Consider the following 25,532-nt stretch of genomic DNA (forward strand, 5'->3'; position numbering starts at 1 on the left):
GTACTTAATCAGAAATACCAATACATGTATTGCATTTCTTTTATAAATCAATGAAGAATACATTGGGATAGTTTTCATCTGTATTTTCACACAACATGTCTCATGGACATCAGGCATTAAAGCTTTTCCCCTATCATATAACATATCAAACTAGCTCAGATAGCTTTGAACCAAAAATAAATTGTTCTCAAAGTCTGTGAAGTAAAAAAAAAATTTGTTCATTGTTCCAGTGGGATACAATTTGACTAGGGTTTATCTTCAACCCTAATACTGTGCCATAATTAGGCAAATAAAAATACAGGTTTTACAAACCTCAAACATTCAACGATATTTACACACAATCAGAAAATCTATCATGCATTCTCTCTCTCCCTTAAGCACACAAGATAACAAACGGATCCCAAAAACTGGAAATTTTTGGATTCCTATAAAAAATTGCACTATCACAGCTTGATCAACAACAATACAAAACAATGTCAGCTCGCAGCAAAGTTTCCAAAATTTGTTTTCAAGGCTATGGTAGGTTTGGCAGGTTGGTTAAGTTTTTGTCGGTTTGCAGCCATCTCTGTCTTCTTCTGGGAAGATGCTACTGTTTGACTGTGTTTAATTGCCAGTCCCAACTTTAATTTGAGATCAGCATTTGATGTCATTATGGTCTTAAATTGTTCTGGATACATAGGTCCAACTTTTACCAGTCTATTTAAACAATCATCATGTATTGCTTGTGTAGTTTTCGACACACTTGCGTATTTATTTTCGTCTACCAGAAATGAAACTAAAACTGGTAGTAATAATGAGAGTAGAGTTAACCCTACAAAAAAAAATTAAGAAATATTTCAACCGTTTGCATGTAAATTCAGCAGTAAAAATATATTTTTTTTATCTATGAACATATTCTGTTTACCTACATTTTTTTGATAATTGTACCCCTCACCTACTACATTTTGATAGCTAAGGTTGAATTATGCATCATTTGTTCAGCTTACTTTTTTGTTCAGCAGTACAAACTGAACTTTAATCTATAAACATAATCCGTTTTCCTATATTATTTCCTATATTATTTTGATAATTGAACCCCTCACCTATTACATTTTTGATAGCTAAGGTTGAATTATACATCAAATGTTCAGCTTACTTTTATCTTCTTCTGCTTTGTCGACCAGGACTTCGGCAAAGTTCAGCGAGGCCGTCACAAGAGCATGCTGGGAATCCAGTCCAGACTTGTCGTCCTTTAATATGAGTAAATATTCTAGAAACTTGGCAGCCACTCCTCGTATGTATGAAGTCGCCTTCTTCTTGTCCAGTTTTTGTATCACTGATGTGAACATCTGTAAACACTTCATTTGAACCTACAGAGATAGACAAATAAAACATAAACATTCACAATGCATGTACATATGCAATATTCTATCAATAAAATTAACCATAACTTCTCAAAAAATTTACAGGCAAAACTATGTAAAAACATTAATCCACTTAATTTTAGTTTTTAACGTAATGCTGGATAAAATTGGGCCAACACAGCAGGCTGTGAAGCCATAAAAGTAAGACAAGCTCACTTTTGATATCAATCATACTTTTAACATCTGGATATATAGTCTCTGAAAATGAGATCAAAAGTAAGCTCATCTAAAGGACTATGTGCGGTTTTATGCATTTTTTGCCCCCAAAATCAAAGTTTTAGAAAGAGCTTTAAAAAGAAGGAGAAAGATAGTTAAAATCATACTGGAAATAAAGGTGTAAAAGGTTATCACCACAGTGGCGTCATAATGTAGAAATGACGCCATGAAAATTGCATTATTTTGATAAATTGATGCTTTGTAGCAAAATATGGGTGTTTTCCGATGGTTTTTCGACTGAGAAACATCGAGCGCAGGCTTGCTCAAGTACCATTTTTTAATATAATGTGTATAACTATCTGACAAAAAACATATGTTAATATCGCACTTGAGCAGACCTGCGCTCTCTATACTTCCGAACCCAATATGGAGCAAAAATGTGAATATTTTCATTTTTGTGGAAATTTGCGGGAATTAGGTCATTTAAGTGACGTCATAGATAAACAGCGAATGAACAATGATGACTAATATCAAGATTAAAGTTATAGGCATCCTCTATACAATGATTTAAGAAGATTTTATTTTTATACGATACTATTTAAAAAGTGGTTGAAATCGGGGGCATATTTGACCATACTGCACATAGTCCTTTGATGGCCCCGAGGCCAGCTTGTGTGTTGGTGTCACTGTCCTTTTGGACACTGACCTCTGGGTTCTTGGACCCCCAACAATCTTTGAACACGCCCACACACTGGGTCTGAATGGCGGGGGTCTGGGCTATTTCATCGGGCCCCCAGACCAGGAACATCGTTATTGTGGCAAGTAAAGTCACCTCATCCATTGCTGGTTTGTCATCATCTAAAGAAATAATAGGATATTAAATCATGTCGGTAAGAAACAAGTTCATGTATTTGTTTTGGCTAGATTACTGTACAATACCTTCATAAAGAGACAAGGACTTCTATTTAAGTGCATTAGTTGTAGCTGTATATAACTGGTTCACAAGAACTACAGTTTAATGAGAAAATTTACAACAGATGTATAATCTTTATCAGTTTTAAAACTTGTATAAGACCAAAGGTGCTGTTAACCTAGTCATATACATGTACGTGTACAATCTATTGTCATAAAGAGACATAAACAAGAATGTCTAAACTAAGGCACACATTCTTACTTGGCTTGGCATTTTGCAGCACAGTGATCAGAGCACTCTTGAGAAGCTCCCTCCATTTGTTTCCCACATCTTCATCGTCCAGGAAGAGGGAGGAGCAGAGCGTACGAAGGGCGGTCAGACAGCCCTGTACCACCACGGGGGACTTTCTCTCTGCCCCTTTGTTTGACATTTCCCGTAAAACTCCAGTGATCAGGAACAGAATAGTAGGAAGTATGGAAGTAGACCCTAGATACAATACAAGTCCATACTATTAATAACCCATCTTTATCAATCTCAAAATAATGATATGTACACTTACAAAAAAAACATCCTGAATTTTTTTCTCCTTGATAGTTTATAGTTTTGTAGGTAAGTACATGTATGTGAATTATTTGAAGAATTTGAGAGCTCATTTTCCAAGAACCAAAATTACAATCAACCTCAAAACACACAAGTAAATATTTCCTACACTACATGTACAATGTACAGTACATGTACTTTCATATCTTATAAGTGTTCTTACTCCTCAGTTTTTGATTTGAACTATATTAGTACATCTATACTTTTAGCTATTAAAGCAGTAAAATCAACATATTTGTAACCTATAATTCTTTCAGAGAGAAATTAGATTCAAAATTTCTCAAATTGTACCATTTTTAGAACACAAGTTTGGAAGATCTGCCAGTATGAGTAAAATGGAGGCGACCAGTGAACAGTTCTCGTCGGATATTTTAGTGTGGCGGGTGGGGACCTGGAACCCAGTGCTGGGGGCCGAGGGGTTCAGGGCGGGGATCTGTCTGGATATCACACACAGGCACACCTCCAGCGCAGCGTACACTACAGACTTCTCTGGAATGATGTCCCCCTCCTCTCCCCCATCCCCCAGGGAGCTACTCTCCGAGATGTCCATTGACTCAGAACTACTAGTGGAAGCCTCCATCTCCTTTTCTACAAAAGTCAAATAAACATCATAACATGTACTACTAGGCAAACCTGGTGAAAAGCTTCACTGCATGTTAAGTTCTGATCTGACATGTGCAGTACCTTTGGTCTTTGTTCTGTCCTGCTGTAGGCAGTCTTTACCAGCTAACAGCACAGCCTTCACCACTTCAACAGCCAGGAACTCCGTGTATACACTCTCCTGAGTTAGGAACACTCTGAAAATATCAATGTTTTATCAACCGTTTGTTTTCACATCTCCACAAAAGTAGTATATGCAGAGGAACAAATCTTACCGTACATATTATGTACTTCATAATGCCTTTACAGCATCTTTATAGAGAATCAAGGTGTCAATGATATCATGTTATAAACCTGGACTCACCTGTGCATCACATTCAAAACTTCTTTAGATAGAATTGGATCCACTCCAATTTGCTGTTTTGGCCACTCAGAAGTTAGGACTGCACAGAGGGCCTTTAGAATTCCATTGACAGCATGTGTTGTAAGAACAGTCTGAGGGTTGGACAAAGCCTCCACACAGATACCTGAGAATACAATTAGAGAGGTTTTCAATTTCATTCATTGACAAAAAACCAAACCCATATACATGTATGTAAATACCAATCTATATGTACTATATGTACTTCAACTTTGTTGAAGATTTTAATCACTGACAAGAATATGGATGAATGATTTTTAACTTGATACCTAGTATAAGATAGAATCGGTCAGAGTTAATTTCCTCCCTCTTCATGTTGGCAGGAGCGTTGGCTGGAACGGTGGAATTCTTGTCGCTCTCTTTATTCATTTCCCCCACGGAGAACCCCGTCTCGTGGAGCCAGATGGCCAGGGCGTGGAGGATGGGGGTCCAGCGCTTCTTGTAGTGGGGCTTGGCGTTGTCTACTGTGTCTGGGTGGTAGAAAGTTCCCCCATCTGATGGGAGCTGACTAGAATATTCTGGAAAAGAAATGGAAAAAAACATTGGTAGTATAATCGAGGTATGCTTAGGAGAGGCTAACTGAGACAAAATATGTTGTATATAACATACTGGTACTAGGGATGATGAGGAATTAATTGTAAAACTCATTATAATTGTAAAACATACAATGTACTAAATACCAATGTACAGTTTAGTTCTTTATTAAGTTTAAGCTGTACAGCTAATATACAGCTTATCAGTGCAATAAGTATAAACAATATACACATACAGGTAAGTTAACAGGAGAATGTGGCAGAAGTGTACATAGATCAACATGATATGTAATTATCTTAGGAATAGGGAATCATTCTTTAAGTATTATGAGGCGATAATTTTTGTTTGGATGTGATCAAATCCAATAAAGCCCAAAGGGCTTTATGATATATTTGATCACATCCCAACCAAAATTATCACCTCTAAATGATCAAAGCATGATTCCTTATTACTTATATTTATATAATTTTCACATAGTATGTGATTTTCATTTCTTTTAATCAACCCAGCTCGCACCCTAACAAAACGTCACTTGAATTTATTGGACTGTAAACTACAAAATTGATTTGTAGTGTTATCACAGACAAAGACACCAAACAATGTAAATATAACATGATAAAACTGTGGTCTGTACCTGTGGGCAGTGAGAGATAGGCATAGTCTCTGAGGGCCCCCAGCCAGTTTTGACTGAGGGTGGGGAGTTCTGGCTGGACCAGGGACAGCAGACTCTCCCTGGAGCTCTCCCCGTAGTCATCCTCCTCTCTCGGGGGCTTGGTCTCCTTCTCATGCTCCCTCTCCACTGCCACAATGTACACCTGAAGAATGAACATGATGCAATACTTTAGATTCCTAGGGGTACACAGGAGCTAATAGTAAAATGATTTTTAGCCTACTTTTTTTTAAAGGATATTATCTTGAAGAATCAAAAATCCTTTTAATGAAGTCCAAAATTTCTATTGATGGTCTTACCTCTGCCCAAGCTCCTAGTACAGCCAGCTTTTCCATGGTGACAGCACTTTCATTGTACAATGGAGACTGAGATTTCCCAGCATTTAGTTTTGCTAGAGAAGACACCAACAATTGATGGACTCGGCGAAGATCATTGAGGTCACGGGCAACTCCACTTCCAATCCATGTACTGCAAACCTGTTAGAGCAAGATAAACAAGTACTGGTATTTGAAATGTTCAAAGCCACAAACACTGATAAAGTTTTGCTACAAAGAAAATGCCTATACAAAGACTTACATCACAGGCAGCAGCTGTTACATCGGAGGATGTGTCTGGTGAGAAAGCTGGACGGAGAGCGGCACTGACCTAATTATAATTAAATGTTATACATTAGAAAGCAAGGCAACCTCACTGATATTTTATCCGCCCCGTGATACATCACAACTAATAACTATTTGATCCACAATGGCTGTCTCCTTACCTGTGCCTGGAATTGTTCAAGAATCACATGACCTGGAAATTCTGGCTCAGGAACAGTGGCAAATTTGGTGATGATGTCCTATAAAGTATTTGAATTTCATAATTACATTCAGAAAGAGATGTCTATTTTTTATACACAAATACACCGACAGTAAAGAAATCAGAGATTTCCCTACAATGTTACCTGCAAAGCTGACAACCCAGCCAAGCGGAGCTGATTGCTGTCAGAAGTCGCTGCAATAAATGCCATTCTAACAAGCTCTGACAGATGTAACACAAGTAGATTCTCTGTAAACAGAAACAAAGAACATGTAAATGTGGTTAAAGTAAAACTAATTGAAGGTAACATTTACATGTATAGGAGGTGAAACTCACCGTTACTAGTTTTCATTTTAATTTCCCTGGCAAGTTCCAGATCAAAGTTTGCCTGCACTCCTTCACAAGCCACCAGAATTTTCTGCAGACACTCTGTAGCAAACACTCTTGTCGGCCACCTGTTGATGAATAATAACAATGTATAATCTGATTGAACAACCAAAAACAAACATTAAGCCCAAATACAATTACATACACTGTGTACTGCATGTAATAATAGAAATCAAAGGCCTGAACATCGCATTGAAGTTAGCTAAAAACATCACTACAAGTTGTTAAATATCGCCATTCTACACATGGGGAAGGTGGCGCGCTTTTCCTCATTCAGTTGGACATCGTCTTATCAAGTGATAAAACACAAAATCTGTTTCTAGCTATAGGAAGACAGCAACTTACTCTCATTTTAATATAAATATTTTATATACGAAATTATTACATATTTTTTACCTCCGATATTCGAACAATTAATGTCGCCGCTTTTAAATTGAAGTACGAACTGTTGTTATGCAAATTATCTCATCGGTTGACTGGTCCTCTGTCCCTATCTCATCTGCGTATTAATCTTTGTTTTGTTCTTTCATTGATGTTGATGGTTTTTTTTCAATGTGTAAAGAAGATATCTATTGTAATTATTTGTTGATATTTTATAAACGAAAACGGAATATATGTTCCTGGTTGAAAATACGTAACAATCAGAACGGCACTATATATTTATTGGCGCATTGATACTTGAGTTCTATGACGCCGCTTGTATATAAGCCGAGAGAAGTGAGCTGACAGCAATGATGCTACATCGCTGATAGCGATGCGCCTCAAAAATCGCTTGTGTCATTCTCCTCAGAAGGTGTACCTGGGAGCCACAGTGGGGTGGGTGACATCTGGCTGGTTGGCCTTGAACTCCAGCTCTGCGTCTTCCTCTTCATCATCATCATCCTTGTCCTTGTTGTCTTGGAGACCACTCTCTAACGGCCCAGTGCTGCCAGAGTCTACAACAGAGACAACTTACTGTATCAGTATGTCTGTTTCTTTTTCAGTCAACAACATTAATTAGGGGTTATATTAAGTTTTAATAAAAGATAAGAATAAAAATTGTATTAAAATTTCATGTACTTAATTTCTATCCATGATAAAAATTAGTTTGTACACTATCACAAGTCCTTTCAGAATTAAGTGTAGATATTCCACTTACCTGTAGACGCAGAAAGGACCCCCTTAAGTAGAAGCAGCCATCTTGTAAGGTTCTGCGTGGCCAGTGACTGTAGCAGACTTACGAGTGTGTCCTGGACATCAGAGATCAGCTTTCCGTCTGTCTCTGTGTCCATCATCCCAAACAACAGACCCTCCAGCCCGGTCTCTGTTACTATGGAGTCCTCGTTAGTGCCGTCCCCAGCCAGGGTCAAGGCCTGGTCACTGACCTCTCCTGCTTCACGGGTCACTAACTGTCGTAGGCACCCTACTGCTGCCCGACGGAGGAGGAGGTGGGAACTAGCTAAAGTGGCCTGTAATACAATACAGAAATGTCATAACAAATGTGATATGACACAGGGCACACTAATTCTTGTTTAAGTCAGTAAAATTTTTATGTTTACTGACTGGTTAAAAATAAAAACAAGATTTTTAATATTCTTGTGCATTTTGGACTCCTCATTATGAAATATCAAAAGGCAATGTTACTTCAATAATGGAACTGTATCATATTGGGAGCATCATATTCCAACAGTGTATAAAATAGAGATTCTTACACAGAGATGAGGTACCAGTGAGGTGAGATTGACATGGCGGGGGGCAAACATGTGGAGCTGCTGCAGACAGGTGATGGCCTCTGCCTGGACCAGGGAGTCGGGGTGGTCCTGCATGATGGCACAGCACACCAGACAGTACATCCTGGCTGTGGCTATAGCACTACTGTTACCTGTATCAGACACACGTACCATTAGATACACCAAACACATCATATCAATCATTAGCCGAATCATTTTTATATTGAAGCAGTAATAAAGAAATTGTGGCAATGCGATTCCTACCTTGTAACTCAGGTCCCAGTGATGTGATGAGGGCGGACAGACACTTCCCCAGACACTGGTGGACGTCCACAGTGGAGGGAGGGACAGACAGCAACAGCTGTAGAACAAGGGATAGGGTGGGCTCCACGTAGCTCCTGAACATCGGGCCTCCTGAGTCAGCGATCAGCCCCAGGGCATGCAGGGCCCACACCTGACAGGGACAGTTACAGTTAATTCCACACATGCAAGTGCAAATAATCATTTATTATTCAATTATAAATACCGTAACAATTTACAAAGCAAATGAATTTCAGAATGAGTTTGAGTATCTTGTTTACCTGTACAACAGGTGAGTTTGAGTCCTGGGCCAGAGCCAGTAGGATGCTGACACTGGTGTTCAGGTGTTGTCCAGATCCCATCCCCCCCACATACCGATGTAGACAACCTAGGGCCAGGGAGTGGCCTGTTCTGTTGATCACATCTCTAGCCGACTTCAGGCTGCAATTATAACATGTCAGGCAAAGGTATGTAAATATTACAGAAATTACAGTGTACACTTTTATAATTCAACCATGGTGGTGAAGCCAGTTTCATTCTCTCTAGTCTGAAAACCTATCATAAACTTACTGGACACAAAGAATTAGATTTATAGCAGATTAAAACTGTTCATTTCTAGAAATTGGCTAAAAGCATGTGTCACTTTAATTAGTAAATCAGGGTGAGGTATGTGAATCTATCAAGGTACATCAGTATATACATGTATATAGTAGCGCTACCTGTTAAAGCTGTACTGGGCCATGTCTGCTATGAATCGACTGTCCCCCACAACTTGGGTCATCCGTCCCAGGGCCTCTCCTGCTGCACAGCGCAGAATGGGGTTAGTGCTGCTCAATGCACCCTGAAATGGTTCATGTTCATTTAAAATGTATGTTAACTATCTATCTTTCTATAAATATTAATAGTTTTAGTGCAAACATTTTTTTACCATGATGAGATTAAATGCTGATTTTTTAACTTCGTCAGGTCCAAGACTTTCTTTGGCATCTGCTAAATTCTGTATAGCAAGAAAAAAATTGAATGTTTAAAAAACTTATAAATTGATTTAATCCTGTGTCAAATACATGTATAATTGCATATGGTATTTCTTACAACAAAAAATTATGTCTCTTTCAAGGATATCTCATCACATACTTACCAACTTAGCGAAACATTTCATTAAATTGAAAGTTTTTTATGCAGACCAACCAGCTTAATTCTTATCAAATTACAGTGCAAAAAACCATCAGGATGAAATTTATACTGTATTAAGTGAAAATCACTGAAACCATGTCCCAGCTGTCTCTGTTCCTACCTTTAAAGCACAGAGAACGGAGGTGAAGATGTTCATTTGTACAGCCTGCTGTCTGACAGACTTGGCCTGCTTGATACACTCGATGAAATGCTGCAGCATCTGAAGCCTGTGTTTGTGTGCCACACGAGGGAACACCAATCCATACAGTCGGACTGAGCTGTCAATCACAGCCACGCCCAATGGGAGGGGCCCAGGAATAGGTTCACTCTGAAAAAAAAAGTTACTTGATCAACTCCTTAAAACTTGTCTTGTTCAACAACTGATCCATGTTTGGTGCAGAAATTTCACTATTAAAATGTCATACAATTTATCTTGTGGGAAATTAAATAATGCATAGTTTTAATAAGATGTTGCTCGTCTTTATAAATGTGTAAATATTAATTTCAAAATACTACACTGTATTTGATTTAATATGATTCGTTGAATCAGGATAATGAAGAATTTAAGATTTCTATCAAATAATTCATGTATTCAATTTTCACAAAAGAAATGTTTGTACATACCGCAGGGCATCTGGCAAACAAGGACTGTGAGTCATGTTCCAAGGCTCCTGACCCCGAGGCACTGTTCGGCTGTAGCTGTAAACAGAGGGGGGACACATCAGTGAAGAGCTGGGGGTCAGTGGGGGGGGGGGGGTCTACTCACTACTTATAGCACACACTCACTACAGACCAAGACTGTCTTATCCAAACTATCTTATACACATTTAAAGCAATCAAAGCAGAGAGCAAGAAAGATGAATTCTTATAATGACAAAGTTTTGATTCAGTGAAGAAAAATTAACTTGATGTTTGAACACTGTATATTTGAAAATTTGAGTTGAAAATATTACTTTGAAAAAATGATACATTAAAATAAGCAGTAATATTGGCTTCTATGTGTGTTAAAGAAAGCTTAAATTATTGTTGTCGGAGTTTTAAATGATGCATCATTCAACATGCTCTTGACTGTTGTATTAAAACAAATGCTGTTTATGCACTGTATACAAAAGCAATTATATGATAACATATATTTTGAAATAACATGTGTAGGTACATGTATATGAAATATGTGGCATAAAAGTCCAGAGTATCTAGAAGATAGTTAAGCATTCCTAACATATGTGAACTTTGATTACAAGATTTCTTTATGTCTCTTGAGTGAAAATTCTGATTTGATAAGAATTTAAGTAAGATTTGATTTTCACAATCTGCATTCTCTAGTGTTAATACATTCATCACAAGAACATTCTAAGAATGTGGAGGTAACAAAATAGAAAACAAGCAAAGTTAGAAAGGATGCAGTTCAAACACATTCCCTTTTTATTCATTAACATGTCTAGTACATTAGACATATTTAGTCAATAAACATGTCTCTGTCTGTTTTAGTGTCAACAGTTCAGTCAAATCAGGAGATTTGGTAACTCATGCCTGCATTCAAAACGTCACGATGAATCAGAATGCAGATTGTACTTACTACCTCTTTATCAACTTTACGATTGGGTTCGAACTACAAAGGGAAGGCTATTATCAAATACGAATCTCCAATGTTTATCATAGCAAAGTTTAACTGGTTTGGTCAAAATTCAGGTTTGAAAGGTTCTATTTCTAGTTTTCTTGCAATCAAAAGGATTATATATTTGTCCCTAATATTTGTAAAACATAATAAAAAACTTTGATTTCACTCTTTCACTCATGCAAATATGGAGTCATCTCTAATGAGTATTGTACGAGCTCATGACAAAACAATGGAAATGTTGCTAAGTCACATGACAAAATGATTGACCAATGGGTACCTGATCTTCGATGGCTTTGTGGTCCGTCTCCTGGAGCCAGGATCCTAGGATGACGCTGTCGTCCACATGACACATGGCCCTCAGCAGGGAGGTGGTGGTGTTGGCGGGGTTGTCTGTCAGTGTAAACTCGGCCACCAGCTCTCTCAACAAGTCAGTGTATGTTCCTAACAAATAAAACAGGCCATCGATTAAATCATTGAAATTTGTCTTGGCTGAATTTTCTTTGATTTCATGGGTCCATCTCACCCACAAATTTACATTTTCAACATATTATAAAACACAGTATTTTTTCATTAATTATTCAAGAAAATGTACAAATTTAGGGAGAGGACAAAAATAGGACATGCCTGCTGTCCTATCCTATTTCATTTTAAAATAAAATATTGTTTAAACTAAGAAAATCTACAAAATTATGTCCCCATAAATCTGTGGAAAACTGAAAATCAGAGAAAATTGACCAACATGATATAAAATGATTCCTCAGTATCAAATTGATCTGACAGGTACCTTCAAAGGATTCTGGGGGTAGCTGAGAGAGGACATCATACAGTCTCAGTCTCACCATGGCCGCACTCGCCTTCAGATGAGTCCCGTACTGTTTTATCACCCAGGGTAACCTGAAAGGGATCAAAATTATAGTATGTCAACCAAACTCTTTCCCTATCAATATTCTGTAAAGGTATCTCTATTCTTTCTTCATTTGTGTATTGTTTGAATTCTTTATATCATTCACAAATCATTTTAAGCCCATACAAAGTTTTACAATCAGTACATACTGTGTAAACATGAGAAGAGCACATTTGAGTGGAGCCAGAAGACGACGGATGACGTCCTCGGTTACAAGGTCACGGCAGTGGAGCAGAAAACTGTTCATGGCTGAAAAAATCAAAAGTTACAACTTATAAACTGACTAAAATCAAATATGTTTGCTATATTATTGCATGCTGCAACATATGACAAGTATGTTGAGATTGAAAGTAAATATTATCTAATCCCTGAATTATTCATTGTTTTATAATTCATGAATCTATACATTGGTTTGAATAAAAAAAGCATAATGATGTATAACCCCCCCCCCCCAAAAAAAAATGTATTCTGTCTAAAAGATACCTATTCCGATTTCCATGTGTCTGATCTACATAAATGGGATACAAATCCCTTTGGTACAATAATATATGGTATATTAAATAATAGGTATATAACATACCTCCCAGGGCCCCTGATCGAGCCTCAAGTGTCACCTGCCAGGTGAAGGAATCCCCTCTCTGTTTTTCTGCATCCAACTCCTTGACAGATCTGGGGAATGCATTCTTCCACAACAGCAACATCCTTGGTAAGTGGTTCTTCACAACAGCTGGCCCTACATCAAAAAAGTCAAACTCAAAGGTCAGACTTTTATAAACAACTTAAAGAATTTAAAACAATGATGGCTATAAAATGAGGATTTCTTTTCCTCGATGTGCTGAAATTACCTAAAGTCATCAGAGATCCAAGGAGAAGCCAGCCAGACTGGGTCCTCTGTAAGGACAGGCGACTGTTCTGAGATGCAGTCCTCAACAGCTCCTCAGATAGGTTGAACAGTTGCTGTTATAAAAAGAAAAAAAATCACTTCCAATCAATGGATCTTTCACTCTACAAAATTATACAAATTAGTCTTTATCCATATGGGTTTGAGTCCTCACCTTGCCCTTAGCATGAGGAATACCAAGAGGACACTGATAGACTCCTCCAAGGAGGGCAGCAAGGGCACTGCTATACCCTGACACAGCCTCTGGGGAGGTCTTCAATTTGTCCATCCTCTCAACACACCTGTCCATCAGAGGGGTCAGCTGGGAGGGTAGGGCCCGGGAGATACTCCCCAGACACCAGGAGGCTGCCAGACGAGCTGCATGACTCGGGTGAATGAGCACAGAAACCACAGGCTCAATGATACCTATTTATGTATATGATATATCAAATTAAAGGCCAGAATATATTAAGTATATTGTTTTTGGGTAAACTCCATTATGTTTATGCATATACAGAAACCACAGCCTCAATGTATGTACATTATAATGATACATATTAAATCATAAGAAAAAATTATAATTGACAAATACACTATCTTTCAATATGTAAATTTTGGTGTTTTTTTATATAGATGTAGCTTACAGCCTTAACAAAGTTCTGCTGGAATTTTTGTCTTATCTTTTGCTGTGCAACATCTTTTTGAAAATCTCTATAAATAAAAGAGTGCAATGACCTGTGGCTGGTTCAGCTACCAGTGGACTGGCCGAGGTTCCCAACCTCAGCACCAGGCTGCCCAGTTCATGCAGGGCACATACCAAAACATGCTGGCTCCCTACAATATCGGAATTGGAAGGTCTTCCATCAGACTCTGCTGTAGCTTCACCTACAAAAACATCAATAACATACATGAAATATCTCAATGTCCTTTCAAAAAACCGATAATCTTCAGTGAAAAGTGTTTAAAGGTTTTAAGTGCAATTTAAGAAAAACCTCGGTAGCTTAATGGAAATGTTCCCAAGTTATGTAATAATCATCTGTATTCCAAAATATTCATATCAACATAAATTATCTGGATGAAAACAAAGTTATATAATATTCTGGCACTTCACACTAATAATTCCTCTTTTTAGGGAAAGTTATCTTCCTATTCTATAACTCTTTATCTGTAGCTAATATTAGATGAAAATTCATCACACACAAAAGATGAATCAAACCATTCAAACAACAAGCACTCCTAGGATAGATTCACCTACCAACAATGTTCATCTGTTTAACAATGACTTGTGAGATCTCCTTGGCTGCTGCGATCTGTGCCTTCTCCCCCAGTAGTCCCCCTATGGCTGACCTGATGATGAACAGTATACACTTCCTGGCATACACTGCATCCACATGAGTGGGTGTGGCCTTGGGGTTAGCCACCAAATCGAGGATGTGGTTCAGAAACACCGAGATGTTTCTCTCCAGCCATAGACCCCCCATGGACTTCACAAACTCAATATAGGCCTGTTGAGAAAAATTCATTTACATCTCATCCAAAATTCAGTTTTAAAAATTACAAAATTTTACAAAACGTTTTCACTTTTATGCTATAAAAGCCATGTACATGTACTAAAATAACATAAAGCTGTTTTAACTTATTGATATAAAAACTCACAATTAAAATCTATTAAGAAAATATAATGCATTTTTTTTTAATTGTAATATGTCTGGCTGCTTGAGAGCAGGGCGAAGCTTACGTGAGTGACCCCGACGCGGATCTCACGATTGATGTTGCCACTCCCGATCCCTCCCTTCAGGAAACCCACAGACAACAGGTTCAAACAATCATCTAGCTTGGGCTGCTTCCATTTGGCTGCTCAATACAAAACAATGGATATCAGACTTCTTGTTCAATGTGTTCAAATAATTCTCTTTGAAGTTTTTTCAATGAATTGTTATCCTCTCTATTGTTTGTATTCTTCAAATGTTTGTTTGGGTTTTTTGGGGTTTTTTTAAATGAAATGCAAACTTCTCTCTTTTCTATTTTATTTTTTCTATTTATTACTTTTTTAAAAATTATATTGATTAGAAAACCTTGGATTATTGATATGATAAGGAAATTAACATAAACTTGAACATTTCCGTGGAATGGTATACTCATTATGTTTATCAGTTTAAACAAATAGTGATATCATCATAGGAAATAAGAAAAATTGTTCAAACCTGATGATAAGATAAACAGTACCGGTATTTTCTCTTGAGTATATATATCAAAAGCCTATCACCATACACCATTAACTAGAGTTCCCATTTCAACATTCTCTCCCCACATTGCTAAACCCCAGTCCACCTTAAATATCTCCATTTGTTTAGTAAAGCCCTATAAAATATATAACATTTCTCCCCTTGGAGATAAGCATCCATTTGAGCAAGAGATACACTTCTAAAGAGGAGGCCGCCGGGGCTCTGATCAACATAAGGTTATCTTATTCCTACTGTTATCAAAATACACCAAAGTGTTGCAATTAAGATAAGTCAACAATGGTGGTTTACTTCCTTAATAAATAGAATAGATATAATCTTCTCAACTTTCAATACATGAAACAGATATTGGCATAAAAAAGTCAATAGTTTTAGTAAGCTTGCTTTACCACTATTATAAAAGCAATTTTTTTGAAATTTTTTTTTTTACAGAGAATCTGAATCAAAAATGAGCACAAAATAAGAGTATTTTTTGTGCACAAATGTAAAAAATATGAATGGTTACAATTTGAAGATAAACATTTCTGAATACAAAGGATTTAAGGATGATAGATAGGTTGTCATCTAAATAAGCTCCATAGATACCAAGCTAACTAATGCATGCAATTATGAATATATGTACCTCCAAAACTCAACCTAGATATAGTTCCTAAAATAGAAGAGACATTAAGTTTTTCACCAATTAAGCTTACAGACCAAGTCTAAGAAAGGAAGGGAAGCTTTTACTGCACTTTGAAAGCACTTTAAAGTGTACTCTACGTAATGTCTGTGAACAATCAAGGAGGAAAACATGATGCATGAGAAAAATCTTGACAGTTAAATCTCAAGTCTCGTTAAGCTTATTGACGTTATATTAACCATCAGACTTCTGACGAAACACTGATAGGTGAAAAGTGCATGATGGGAATATGAATAAATCAATGCTCGATTACTTCCTTGATCAATGGCCAAGTATTATATTCTACCCTAAAAAAAATAGTCCAGCGGTAGCATTCACGTAATTAATATCTATTGATCGTCTACAACTTTCTGTCAACTAGTTTCTTTAATTATCGTTACCTGTGTTTACTGCCTTTGGGCTCTGGGTGGTTGACATTAGATTTCCCAGGAGCTTTGCCACTGCACATCGGACATCATAGTTGGAGCCATCTAGGGCTCGGAAACAAAGGGAACTAACTGTCTCCAGCTCACTGGTGTACATAAATGGGGCCTCATTTACTAGTTGGGACATGCACTGTAATGAAAAAAATAATATCTGCTAGTTATTTGCAATTTCAAATTCTACTTAAAAAATTTAAGAAGTCTGTTTTTAATTCATTACATACTTGTGTGATAGAATGACAATTAAAAACAAAAAAATCAAAATTTTCTTTAATATACTGTAATCATTTATCTTTGTCCCCTTATATGCCTTTTATAGATGCAAGTTTGAACCCCATCAGTTTAAAATATCCATTGACCATGAAGTATGCATGTAGTAATTACTAGTAACACTTCTAGTAATTACTACCAGTGGTTTGGGATAATGATCATGCAATGACACCAAGTATAACTGCTTAACCAACATTTACTAGCTAGTCTGCTTATAACCATAGATGATAACTTGCTTTAAGTATTTTTAAATATCAAAAGATTTAATAAAACTGCTGCACACATGTACAAGTATTATAAATACATTATATGATTCCAAGTGTTATGCTGTAACTGACAATTGAGAGATCCTCCTTATCATTAGTAATAGCCTCAATCACTGACCTAGCTACTAGCTACTAGTAAACAAACCAGGTCACCAACTCAGCTCCAAGCCAAGCAAATCAACAGCTAGTCTGTATATTATAGAAACCTGTTTCCCATTATATATCTAACAGTCAAATTTGTTCGTATGAGATCACTACTCTTCAAAATTAAAAAAAAAGTTGGGGGGGGGGGGTGAGACATGAACAATCTTTTGTGTATGAAGAAAAGTAACATCTGTTTGCAATTCAAAAAAACAGAGGAAGGGGTGCAAATTGAATTCCCAGACTTGAACAATCTGTGAAGTATGCGAGTAGAACAAGTTGGTTTTGTGTGTATAAAACGTCAAACCAAGTGGTTCGAGTTTTCATCCTGTACAGATTCCCGTCTCTTCACCCTTAGTTTTTTCAACATCTCTCTGTTGCAGAATTCTTGAATTAATTACCCAGTTTCTGAATCACAAGCAGAGATCGCCCTCCAATATAACTGATAACACCCCTTTCTCTGTGGCGTTCCCTTGCCTCCACTGTTCCTGTCTACATCAATCTTAGTAAGTATGACAAACTGTGTCATACTTGAAGAAAATAACACCAGGCATTGTGTAATCTGCTGTATATTCTTTTTTGCACCTTTGCGATTTTTGGTTCACAATTCACCAACAAGCAAAAAAAAAAATATCTAAAGCATACACAGCTGTCTCATTCAAATTATAAAAACAATACCAAATCAATACCACAGTGAAATAGCTTAGGGGTTTCCAATACACATTTGCATATTTATCACTACATTAACACATCAGATCTCTGCGAAATCACCTAAAGAAAATGGTAAATGTCACCAAATTCATCCAGGGATTGCACAAGATATCCAAAGCTAGATGAAATGAGTTATATATATCAACCAGGTCAAACTAAAACAAATGTTTTTAATCAACTGGTAAAACAAATCTCACGCTTCAAGTGACCATGAACTCTTTTATTCAGCACACATTAAACTAGTGCAATTTTGTGCCACCGCTGGATTAAAATCGTGTCGGAATGATTTCACAGACATACTAAAATTTATCTGGAACTCAGATTGCAGTCTGGACAAACTTACACAGGTTATGTTACTGTACTACAATATAGTATATTTCTAAGTAAGTCTCTCATTCAGATTCTATAACCCACTGGTTTCTGTTAGCTAATATTCCCTGTTTAGGGAATTCCCTGTCTTTCAGTCTATAACTTACTTGTGTCTGTTCGGTAGAATTCCCTGTATAAAGAATCCCCTGTGTAAGGAATCCCCCCCCCCCCCCGTCTTTCAGTCTATAACTCACCTTGGCGGCGGCAAATCGGACCACCATGGACCGGTCTGTCATACACTGCTTGGTGGCCTTGTACACGTCCTTGTAAGTGCTGTTCCCTGCCGACCCCAGCCCCTTAATGACCTTCTCCAGGGTTGACATGATCTCGGTACGACCTTGAGACTGAAAAAGTAGAAAGGTCATGGTCACATACACAGCCAATCATAGAGCATTACTTACATGTCACGTCTTTATATTGTGGCTAGCTCTTAAATTTACAACTTAATTGTTTGTAGTTAAATTAATTTATTGAATTTGTGGTATTGTGGACTTTTTACTTTTCTCTAGTTTGATTTTCATTGATCAAGAAACTGTATAGAGTTGTGAATGATTGACAAAGAATTTACTTCAATACCGTATTTTATTATGTCATTACATCTTATTTAATGACAAACTTTGCCTTTGTACAATATTTTAAAATATTTTGATGATGAAAAATCAAATTTTCCTGTCATTCAAACGCTTGAACTTGTCTCTCAGTTTCTTTATTAGATGATATAGCTTTAGGAATGCCACATTTCTTGAACTAGGAATACACAATTAGCAAAACTAAGTCAACTGCAACAGCCATAAAGTTGCCAACTAGATGATAAAAACTTAAAACATTCTTAATTTTCAAACTTCAGGTGCAGGGTATTATTGAGAGTCTTATCCTACTGTTTACTGAAGCTTAGATTCATATCCTCTTTCCTCTTTAATCTCACACAACTGGACCTAGACCAAGTTCTTTCTTCCCACCACAAATTGACTATCTTTAAACCTTCAGCGTGTAGTGAGTAAGACAGACAATCAAGTTGTCTATGTCTTTGTGTGTGATCTGCTGAGTTGTTTAGAAATGCACAAGATCTGTTTTGTTTCCCCCCTGATTGATGGACAGCATAAACCATTCCCCCAGACTTCTGACAAACTCACACCTGGCATCCGGCCCAGTTACCACGACAACATGGAGAAATCATATATGATCCACACTGCATATTGTCAGGGGCAATGAAATCATCATAAAAACACCCAGTGAAGGCTACTGGGCTGCCTACAATTCATAAGCATCATTTACTGTTAATTAGCCAATTGTTTTCTTCCTGATTGAGTTGTACACACCAGGGCCAGATGAAGGAATGATTACTTTCTCAGGCATGAGGCTGACATCTACTGCACATGGTTCCACAGATATTCTCATTAAAAGCATGCCTTCAACAGTATCCTTCAACCTATTCCATCTAACAGCACAATTTCTCTCATTACATGTATCACTAAAATTCTACAGCATTGTCTGGGAATTTCATCTACAATTTAAACAGTACTTTTTGTATCTAGCACCTTCCCTGGGCAAAGTTTCAAAATATACAAGAAATTCCCATTAGATTTCATCAAAATCTTCAAAAAATTAAACTTTACATCTATTTATTTCTTTGTACTTGCTTTCATAATTTAATGGGCTTATTGAAATTCTGTGATCAGTGGTATGCAGGATAAAACGGTGCCAGCATAGACCCCTCCCCAAGCTCAACAAGTGCTGGAGATAATAATTCCACCATCACTCACCTACTTATCAATCAAATATCTATATATTGAATAAGTCGGGCTGTCTTATTAGCAACATGCTTTCCATTCAGTGTCAATAAAAACTTGTGATTTCTTCGTCTGAAAATAGCAAACATGCACCAAGAAATATGCAGCCGCAAAAATCCCAATCTTATCCCAAGGAATGCTGCTGAAAAGAGGGAGTATATTTTTTGATCATACAAGTTTTAAAGCACACAGAAAGTTTCAGATAAACTTTCATGCAAGAATGTATCTTTCCCCCCGTTTGGAAGCCATCTCTACCCTTGGCAAGCCATCAAATACATTACATAAGAGTTAAAGACAGTTTATAGCAAGCCAGATGCAGACAGATCTTACGAACTACTCCCCTAAACTTATCTTCATCATTAAATCAACATCCTTTTTGTACTGTAGCTAACAAGTAGAAGCATATGCTACAGGATGTCACAGGTTAATGGACTAGCATTATAGTCCTATTAAAATATCACACACAAGAATCTGTTCAAAGTATGAACCTGACAACAGTATCCCATGCAATAAGTAAAGCTAGAGCATTTCTGTGGAAATAAGTTCCCCTTTAATCAATTTGCTGTACACCAGACTGTAATTAATTGATGGTAGAATGTCTTATACTGTAATTAAGACAGTTATCTAACACTCAGTTGGTGAGGCATGTTAATGTATCACTTCTGGACCCACACCATTACTGCTTAATTATGACAGAGAGCTGTTTAAGGTACAAACTCCGGTTTGTTTGACACCTGTCATGAACAACAACAAGGGTATTGCTGCTATTGCAAAACATTTTGGAAGCTTTTTTAAACACATTATAAAAATCTTCCTTCAATTATATGCATTGCAACATATAATACCACATGTTAAGTTGGTTTTTACCCTAGATTCTGAAGTGAAGTGTATTCTTAGAAGCATATTTTGCAAAACAACACTATCATCCTGAAAGTGCCATGTGTGTTTCAAATATAGATTTTTGATAAGATGAAGGTGAATGCAAAAATAAAAAGAGAAGATAAATATCATGAATATTATTTCATCATTTAGGATTCAAGTTTTCAAATGCTTTCAGTAATTGTTCTGATTATATATAGCTAATGGTTACTAAATACCTTGAATGTCTTGACAGATCCTCTCATGAGAATAATTTTATGTTGACCAAAATACACAAAACTCAGAACTATTACATAACATGGTGACAAGGCACTTATCTCCTCTATATAGTTTGCAATTTCTTTACGATGATCATGAAGCTGGTTAAAGGAAGCATCAAAACTATAAATATATATGCTAACCTCTGCATTCTTTAGTGACTTGATCAAAATCTGGACTGTCTCCTCATAAGATCTGCCTGTCATTCTTCCGAGCTTTTCATACATAGCTCCCAAACAAGCAATAGCTGCCCTGTAAAGTCAACAACAAATTAAGATTTTAAAATGTACTACAAATGCGAATGAACTGAAAAAATGTTCATCTTATCAACTGATAACAGACAATATATAGTTGTTTATTGTAGAATAATATAATGTTATGAACAATTTTTTTTCTAATAATTTTGGGTTAACTTACAATCTTGTGGGTAAGTAGCTTGGAGAATCATCACGATTCTTGATGATATCATTACACTTGTTCAGTGTTTCAAATAAGTCGAATGTGTCTCCGACACTAAATATTGTGGCAAGATTGCGGGCCAAAAGTTTCCTGGTGGGAGGACCAGGGGACTCGCTGATCTGTGAGGTGAGCTGAGCTACCAATTGTTTCTGTTTTTCTTTAATATCAGACTGAAATCAGAACAAGATATACTCTTATACAAATACTTTAAAAACATTTGGAGATCACTGGAACAACACCTTGTGTGCACATTATTGAAAGCAAAAAAATTTTGATCAGGTATATAAAAGATAAACAAGAAACTTATTAATAGGATATTTTCAATTTCCTTGACCACTTTACATTTGACATTTTCAAGTACATCTACTTATTGGCATATTTTTTCAATCTTCTTGTATATAAAATTAAGTATTAGAAGAGCACATAGTGATAAGTCATATTCACAATCCAAGAAGTCATCACCTTTTGAGCTGCAACAAGAACTTTGTCCAGAAATCTCAGCCATTCAAATACAAACACTGGTTTCTTGTTGTCTGGGATTTTTGACAGCGCTTCTTCATTTAAAAGCAAGGAATGTGCTAATTCCATGTTTTCTTACAACTGAAAGGAATGATAGGTAAACATCAGGAGATGGCCACAACCAAAGTTCAAGTAAATATATATGTACACACAGTATTCACACTCTACAATAATGTACACATGACTCATAATGAACCCACTCATAATAAATAACTTGTGTCAGTTCCCTAAGGATTTTTGTATGTATATATTCTTCAGAGAAGTATCTCTTGCAAAACATGTAGGAATCTGTTCTGATATATGATCAGGGACAATAAAAAGAAAGTTTTTGGCAAATAGACATTGAAACCAATTCCTCAAATAAATTTCATTTTAAAATTGCAGCTTATTAATCAGTGAACATCAAATGTTAAATAATAATATATTTCTTGACTCTATTTAACAAAATAAAATTAACCTTCAATTACATAAAAAAGAAAATACATTTTCTAATTTTGAAGCTTAATTTCCTCTTGATTCATTTAAAAACATTAATTACTTGCCTTGTTTTTAAATATAATTTTATAATTGTATAATACATACTTCAATTAATCCAACCCACAATAGAATAAGATATATACACTTTTTGAATATGGAAATCAACAAAAAAGGCTGTTGCTGATTTACATTAAAATACACAAATAAATACATATATTTAGATATAGTTGTGTAAAAATTAATTAAATTCCCACCCACATCACTACAATCCCACCATCCGTCATGAATTCCTCCTGCATAAAAATGCATGGGCCTCAGTGACGAGAAAAATCATTAAGAGTAAGATAGAATAACTAAATTATATGTCTATAATTTCATAAAATGGAAACGTAAGTTACAGCTCGATTGTTTCTAGTGAAATTTAACACGCGACAAGGTGTCAGATTTCCTAACAAGAAAATATGGATTTTTATAAATATTGAAAGACTCGATTGTACATACCTTAACGCAAGTAAATAAAAGAAAGCTCCTCTTTAACAAAAATCATGAAAATAAGTTCCAAATCATTGATAAAAATATTAAAACATTATTATCCCTTCTCGTGTCAAACTCCGGCGACCAAAAATAATAAATATAGAGTGATGAACATGCGCACTGCTTCTGTGACGTAATAAATCTTGACAGTTCGTTCTCAAAAGGATTCGTATTCCTTTTGAACTACAGGCAGTAAGAAGCAAGCGCATGAGTTGTGAACTTACAATATTTGGATGCCATAACTTGTGAATTATAATTTATTACGAGAATAAAATAATAAAAGATGTGAATATATGAACGAACAAATTAGGTGATTTTTTTTAATTAATGTTTTTTTTCAATGCGCGTACCGTAACAAAATAGAAAAAATACAATTGATTGCAGCAAGAATTGTTACAGGTTTACCTATTTTTGCATCTCGGGAATCCCTTTACTTTGAAACAGGGTGGGAAACGCTTTATAGTATAAGGAAAATATCCAGGCTAAAAACAATGTATAAAATTGACCGAAACCTTTTACCCAGTTATGTAATGGATATTTTTCCAAATAAGCGTGCTAATGTATCTAACTATTCTACCAGAAATGCACTTAATTACATTATACCAAAATGTCGTTTGGAATTGTATAAATCTTCGTTTGTTCCTACTGTTGTTGATGAATGGAATGCGCTTTCAACGGATGTCCGTGGAAGCGACTCTAGCTGTTCGCATTTTAAAGGAAAAAATACATGTTTCTGTCAAAAATGAAAATGTACTTACATGTAGAAGTAGACCTAATTTTTTTACATATGGGGATAGATTTTTGAATATCATTCATACTAAACTTCGTCACAATTGTGCACTAAATAATGATTTATTTCGATGTAATATTATCAACAGTCCACTCTGTTCGTGTGGTAAGCTCGAAGATACTTACCATCAGTATTTTTTCACATGTAATAAATATAAAGATGCTAGAAATGTTCTATTTAATGACGTTTGTCAAATTGTAAATCTTAACATTGTCAATACTCGTGTTTTACTTTGGGTGACAGTTCAATAAGTGACAATGAAAACAAGCATTTATTTACATTAGTTTATAATTATATCAAAAATACTGAAAGATTTAACTGATCTTATAACTACTAGTACACCGTTGTTTATTATATACATGTTAATTGCATTTATGTATACGTCCATTCTATCCACTGACCTTTATTTCTGTTGTGTACACATATATTGTATTATATCTTTGTATTGGGAGAGGGCGGTCTAAGTTATAGAACTTGTGCCCAATCCCAATTGTATTTTGTACAATAAAAATATGTTCAAATCAAATCAACAAAATAGAAGCACCGTTATATCCAATAATTATTAAACGATATTTATTATCAAACTCAAAGCCTTACCAGTTTAGTCCAACTCAAGAAGTCAACTATACAAATAGCATCAGAAAATTTACTGATCAAAGCGGGATTTGAAATTGCGGAAAATATTTAGATTTCCTAGTAAATACAATGTAACAAACGTTATGCCATACAACCGATCATTAAAATTAACACACACAAAAAAATGGAATTGAAAATTCCTGCATGGTGATATGCACATCTATACGTGTTTATTGTTTCCTTAATGCCCAACATAAAAGTATCTTAAAATTCTGTACAGCGATTTCACGGTGCAGACATAATAAAAAGGACTCAGTTTGGCGTATTGAATGACTGACAGATGGGGTCAAAATCATATAATGTTAGAAATAAGAAAAATGGAGACAATATGTACATGTAGGCCGACGCATTCTATTGGACGTTTGGAAGTTTAGATTTACAATGTGTTTGTTTACTATAAATTTTAACATATTTTCAATGAATAAATTCAATAAGGGTTGGAAAACAGGCACAGCCTATAATGTTATTCCTATCGTTGTGAAAGCGCAATTTATGAGTACACATTATATAATATTCAGATCTAGGCTGTATAATTATAGTATATCTATTGTTATAAATATGTAATTGATAAATAATTATTGTTAGTGATTTGTAGAGCTTTTTCAGGAATTAAGTTTAAATATAACAAGGTGGTATAATGTGTTTATCTAACCTACTTGCAATTTTAACATATGTATATTGCACAAGTCCTTAAAGTTCTCAATTCGTCGGTCCTCTCCTTATAACTAAAAGTATTTTACTATGTAAAACATCATAAATTAACGTAATGTATATAATGCTCAAGTAAAGTATATGAATGTATCCGCGGGGGGGGGGGGGGGGGGGTAACTTGAGTGCGACTTGATTTTTGATGTGAATCTCTTGGTTTATTCACTAATGTTACTCTATCATTTTTTAGATGTTCCCTAAATAGTGTACTGTTTTAAGGTAGCCCAACCATAACTACGGCAAATTTAACAATTTTGATGGATCTATACTACATCAAATACGTATTTTAAAGTTATTTTGGGGCTGACATAAACC

At 35.9% G+C, this 25,532-nt stretch overlaps 1 protein-coding gene across 5 annotated transcripts; it reads right to left on the reverse strand.

Annotated features, from left to right (window-relative positions):
- Positions 1 to 58: 58 nt before the first annotated feature.
- On the reverse strand, positions 59 to 23,212 carry LOC105335661 (HEAT repeat-containing protein 5B). 5 transcript variants are annotated; one of them, XM_066089027.1, is made up of 40 exons: positions 23,051 to 23,212; positions 22,016 to 22,153; positions 21,512 to 21,723; positions 21,238 to 21,346; positions 18,362 to 18,511; positions 16,369 to 16,543; positions 15,932 to 15,958; positions 14,805 to 14,920; positions 14,322 to 14,571; positions 13,802 to 13,951; positions 13,242 to 13,492; positions 13,032 to 13,143; positions 12,767 to 12,919; positions 12,336 to 12,435; positions 12,067 to 12,176; positions 11,560 to 11,723; positions 11,244 to 11,273; positions 10,289 to 10,363; positions 9,786 to 9,992; positions 9,420 to 9,488; positions 9,211 to 9,332; positions 8,773 to 8,932; positions 8,456 to 8,645; positions 8,174 to 8,343; positions 7,621 to 7,930; positions 7,282 to 7,417; positions 6,432 to 6,550; positions 6,241 to 6,344; positions 6,058 to 6,135; positions 5,874 to 5,942; positions 5,597 to 5,773; positions 5,262 to 5,442; positions 4,363 to 4,611; positions 4,037 to 4,199; positions 3,757 to 3,869; positions 3,364 to 3,660; positions 2,734 to 2,958; positions 2,266 to 2,417; positions 1,136 to 1,349; positions 59 to 811 (listed from the first exon to the last, which is right to left on the reverse strand). In XM_066089027.1, the coding sequence occupies exons 2-40, from the start codon at positions 22,139 to 22,141 to the stop codon at positions 477 to 479; spliced, it is 6,150 nt and encodes a 2,049-aa protein (XP_065945099.1). In that variant the 5' UTR covers positions 22,142 to 22,153; positions 23,051 to 23,212; the 3' UTR covers positions 59 to 476. The 5 variants fall into 5 exon arrangements, with proteins under 5 accessions (XP_065945099.1, XP_011437956.3, XP_065945100.1 ...); XM_011439654.4 differs by having other exon boundaries at positions 11,241 to 11,273; XM_066089028.1 differs by lacking the exon at positions 15,932 to 15,958 and having other exon boundaries at positions 11,241 to 11,273.
- Between the last annotated feature and the right edge of the window lie 2,320 nt (positions 23,213 to 25,532).

This window comes from Magallana gigas, chromosome 6 (genome assembly GCF_963853765.1).
Source record: "Magallana gigas chromosome 6, xbMagGiga1.1, whole genome shotgun sequence".
Taxonomy (NCBI): Eukaryota; Metazoa; Mollusca; class Bivalvia; order Ostreida; family Ostreidae; genus Magallana; species Magallana gigas.

What these genes read in the sequence shown, in the direction of transcription:
- LOC105335661 (XM_011439654.4), bottom strand. Translation starts at nt 22,141, where the DNA reads ATGGAATTAGCACATTCCTTGCTTTTAAATGAAGAAGCGCTGTCAAAA. An exon ending in TACTAGGAGCTTGGGCAGAG is followed by an intron (nt 5,443 to 5,596) that starts GTAAGACCATCA and finishes TTCATTCTTCAG; the next exon opens with GTGTACATTGTGGCAGTGGA. An exon ending in CAAAGCAGAAGAAGATAAAA is followed by an intron (nt 812 to 1,135) that starts GTAAGCTGAACA and finishes TTTTTTTTGTAG; the next exon opens with GGTTAACTCTACTCTCATTA.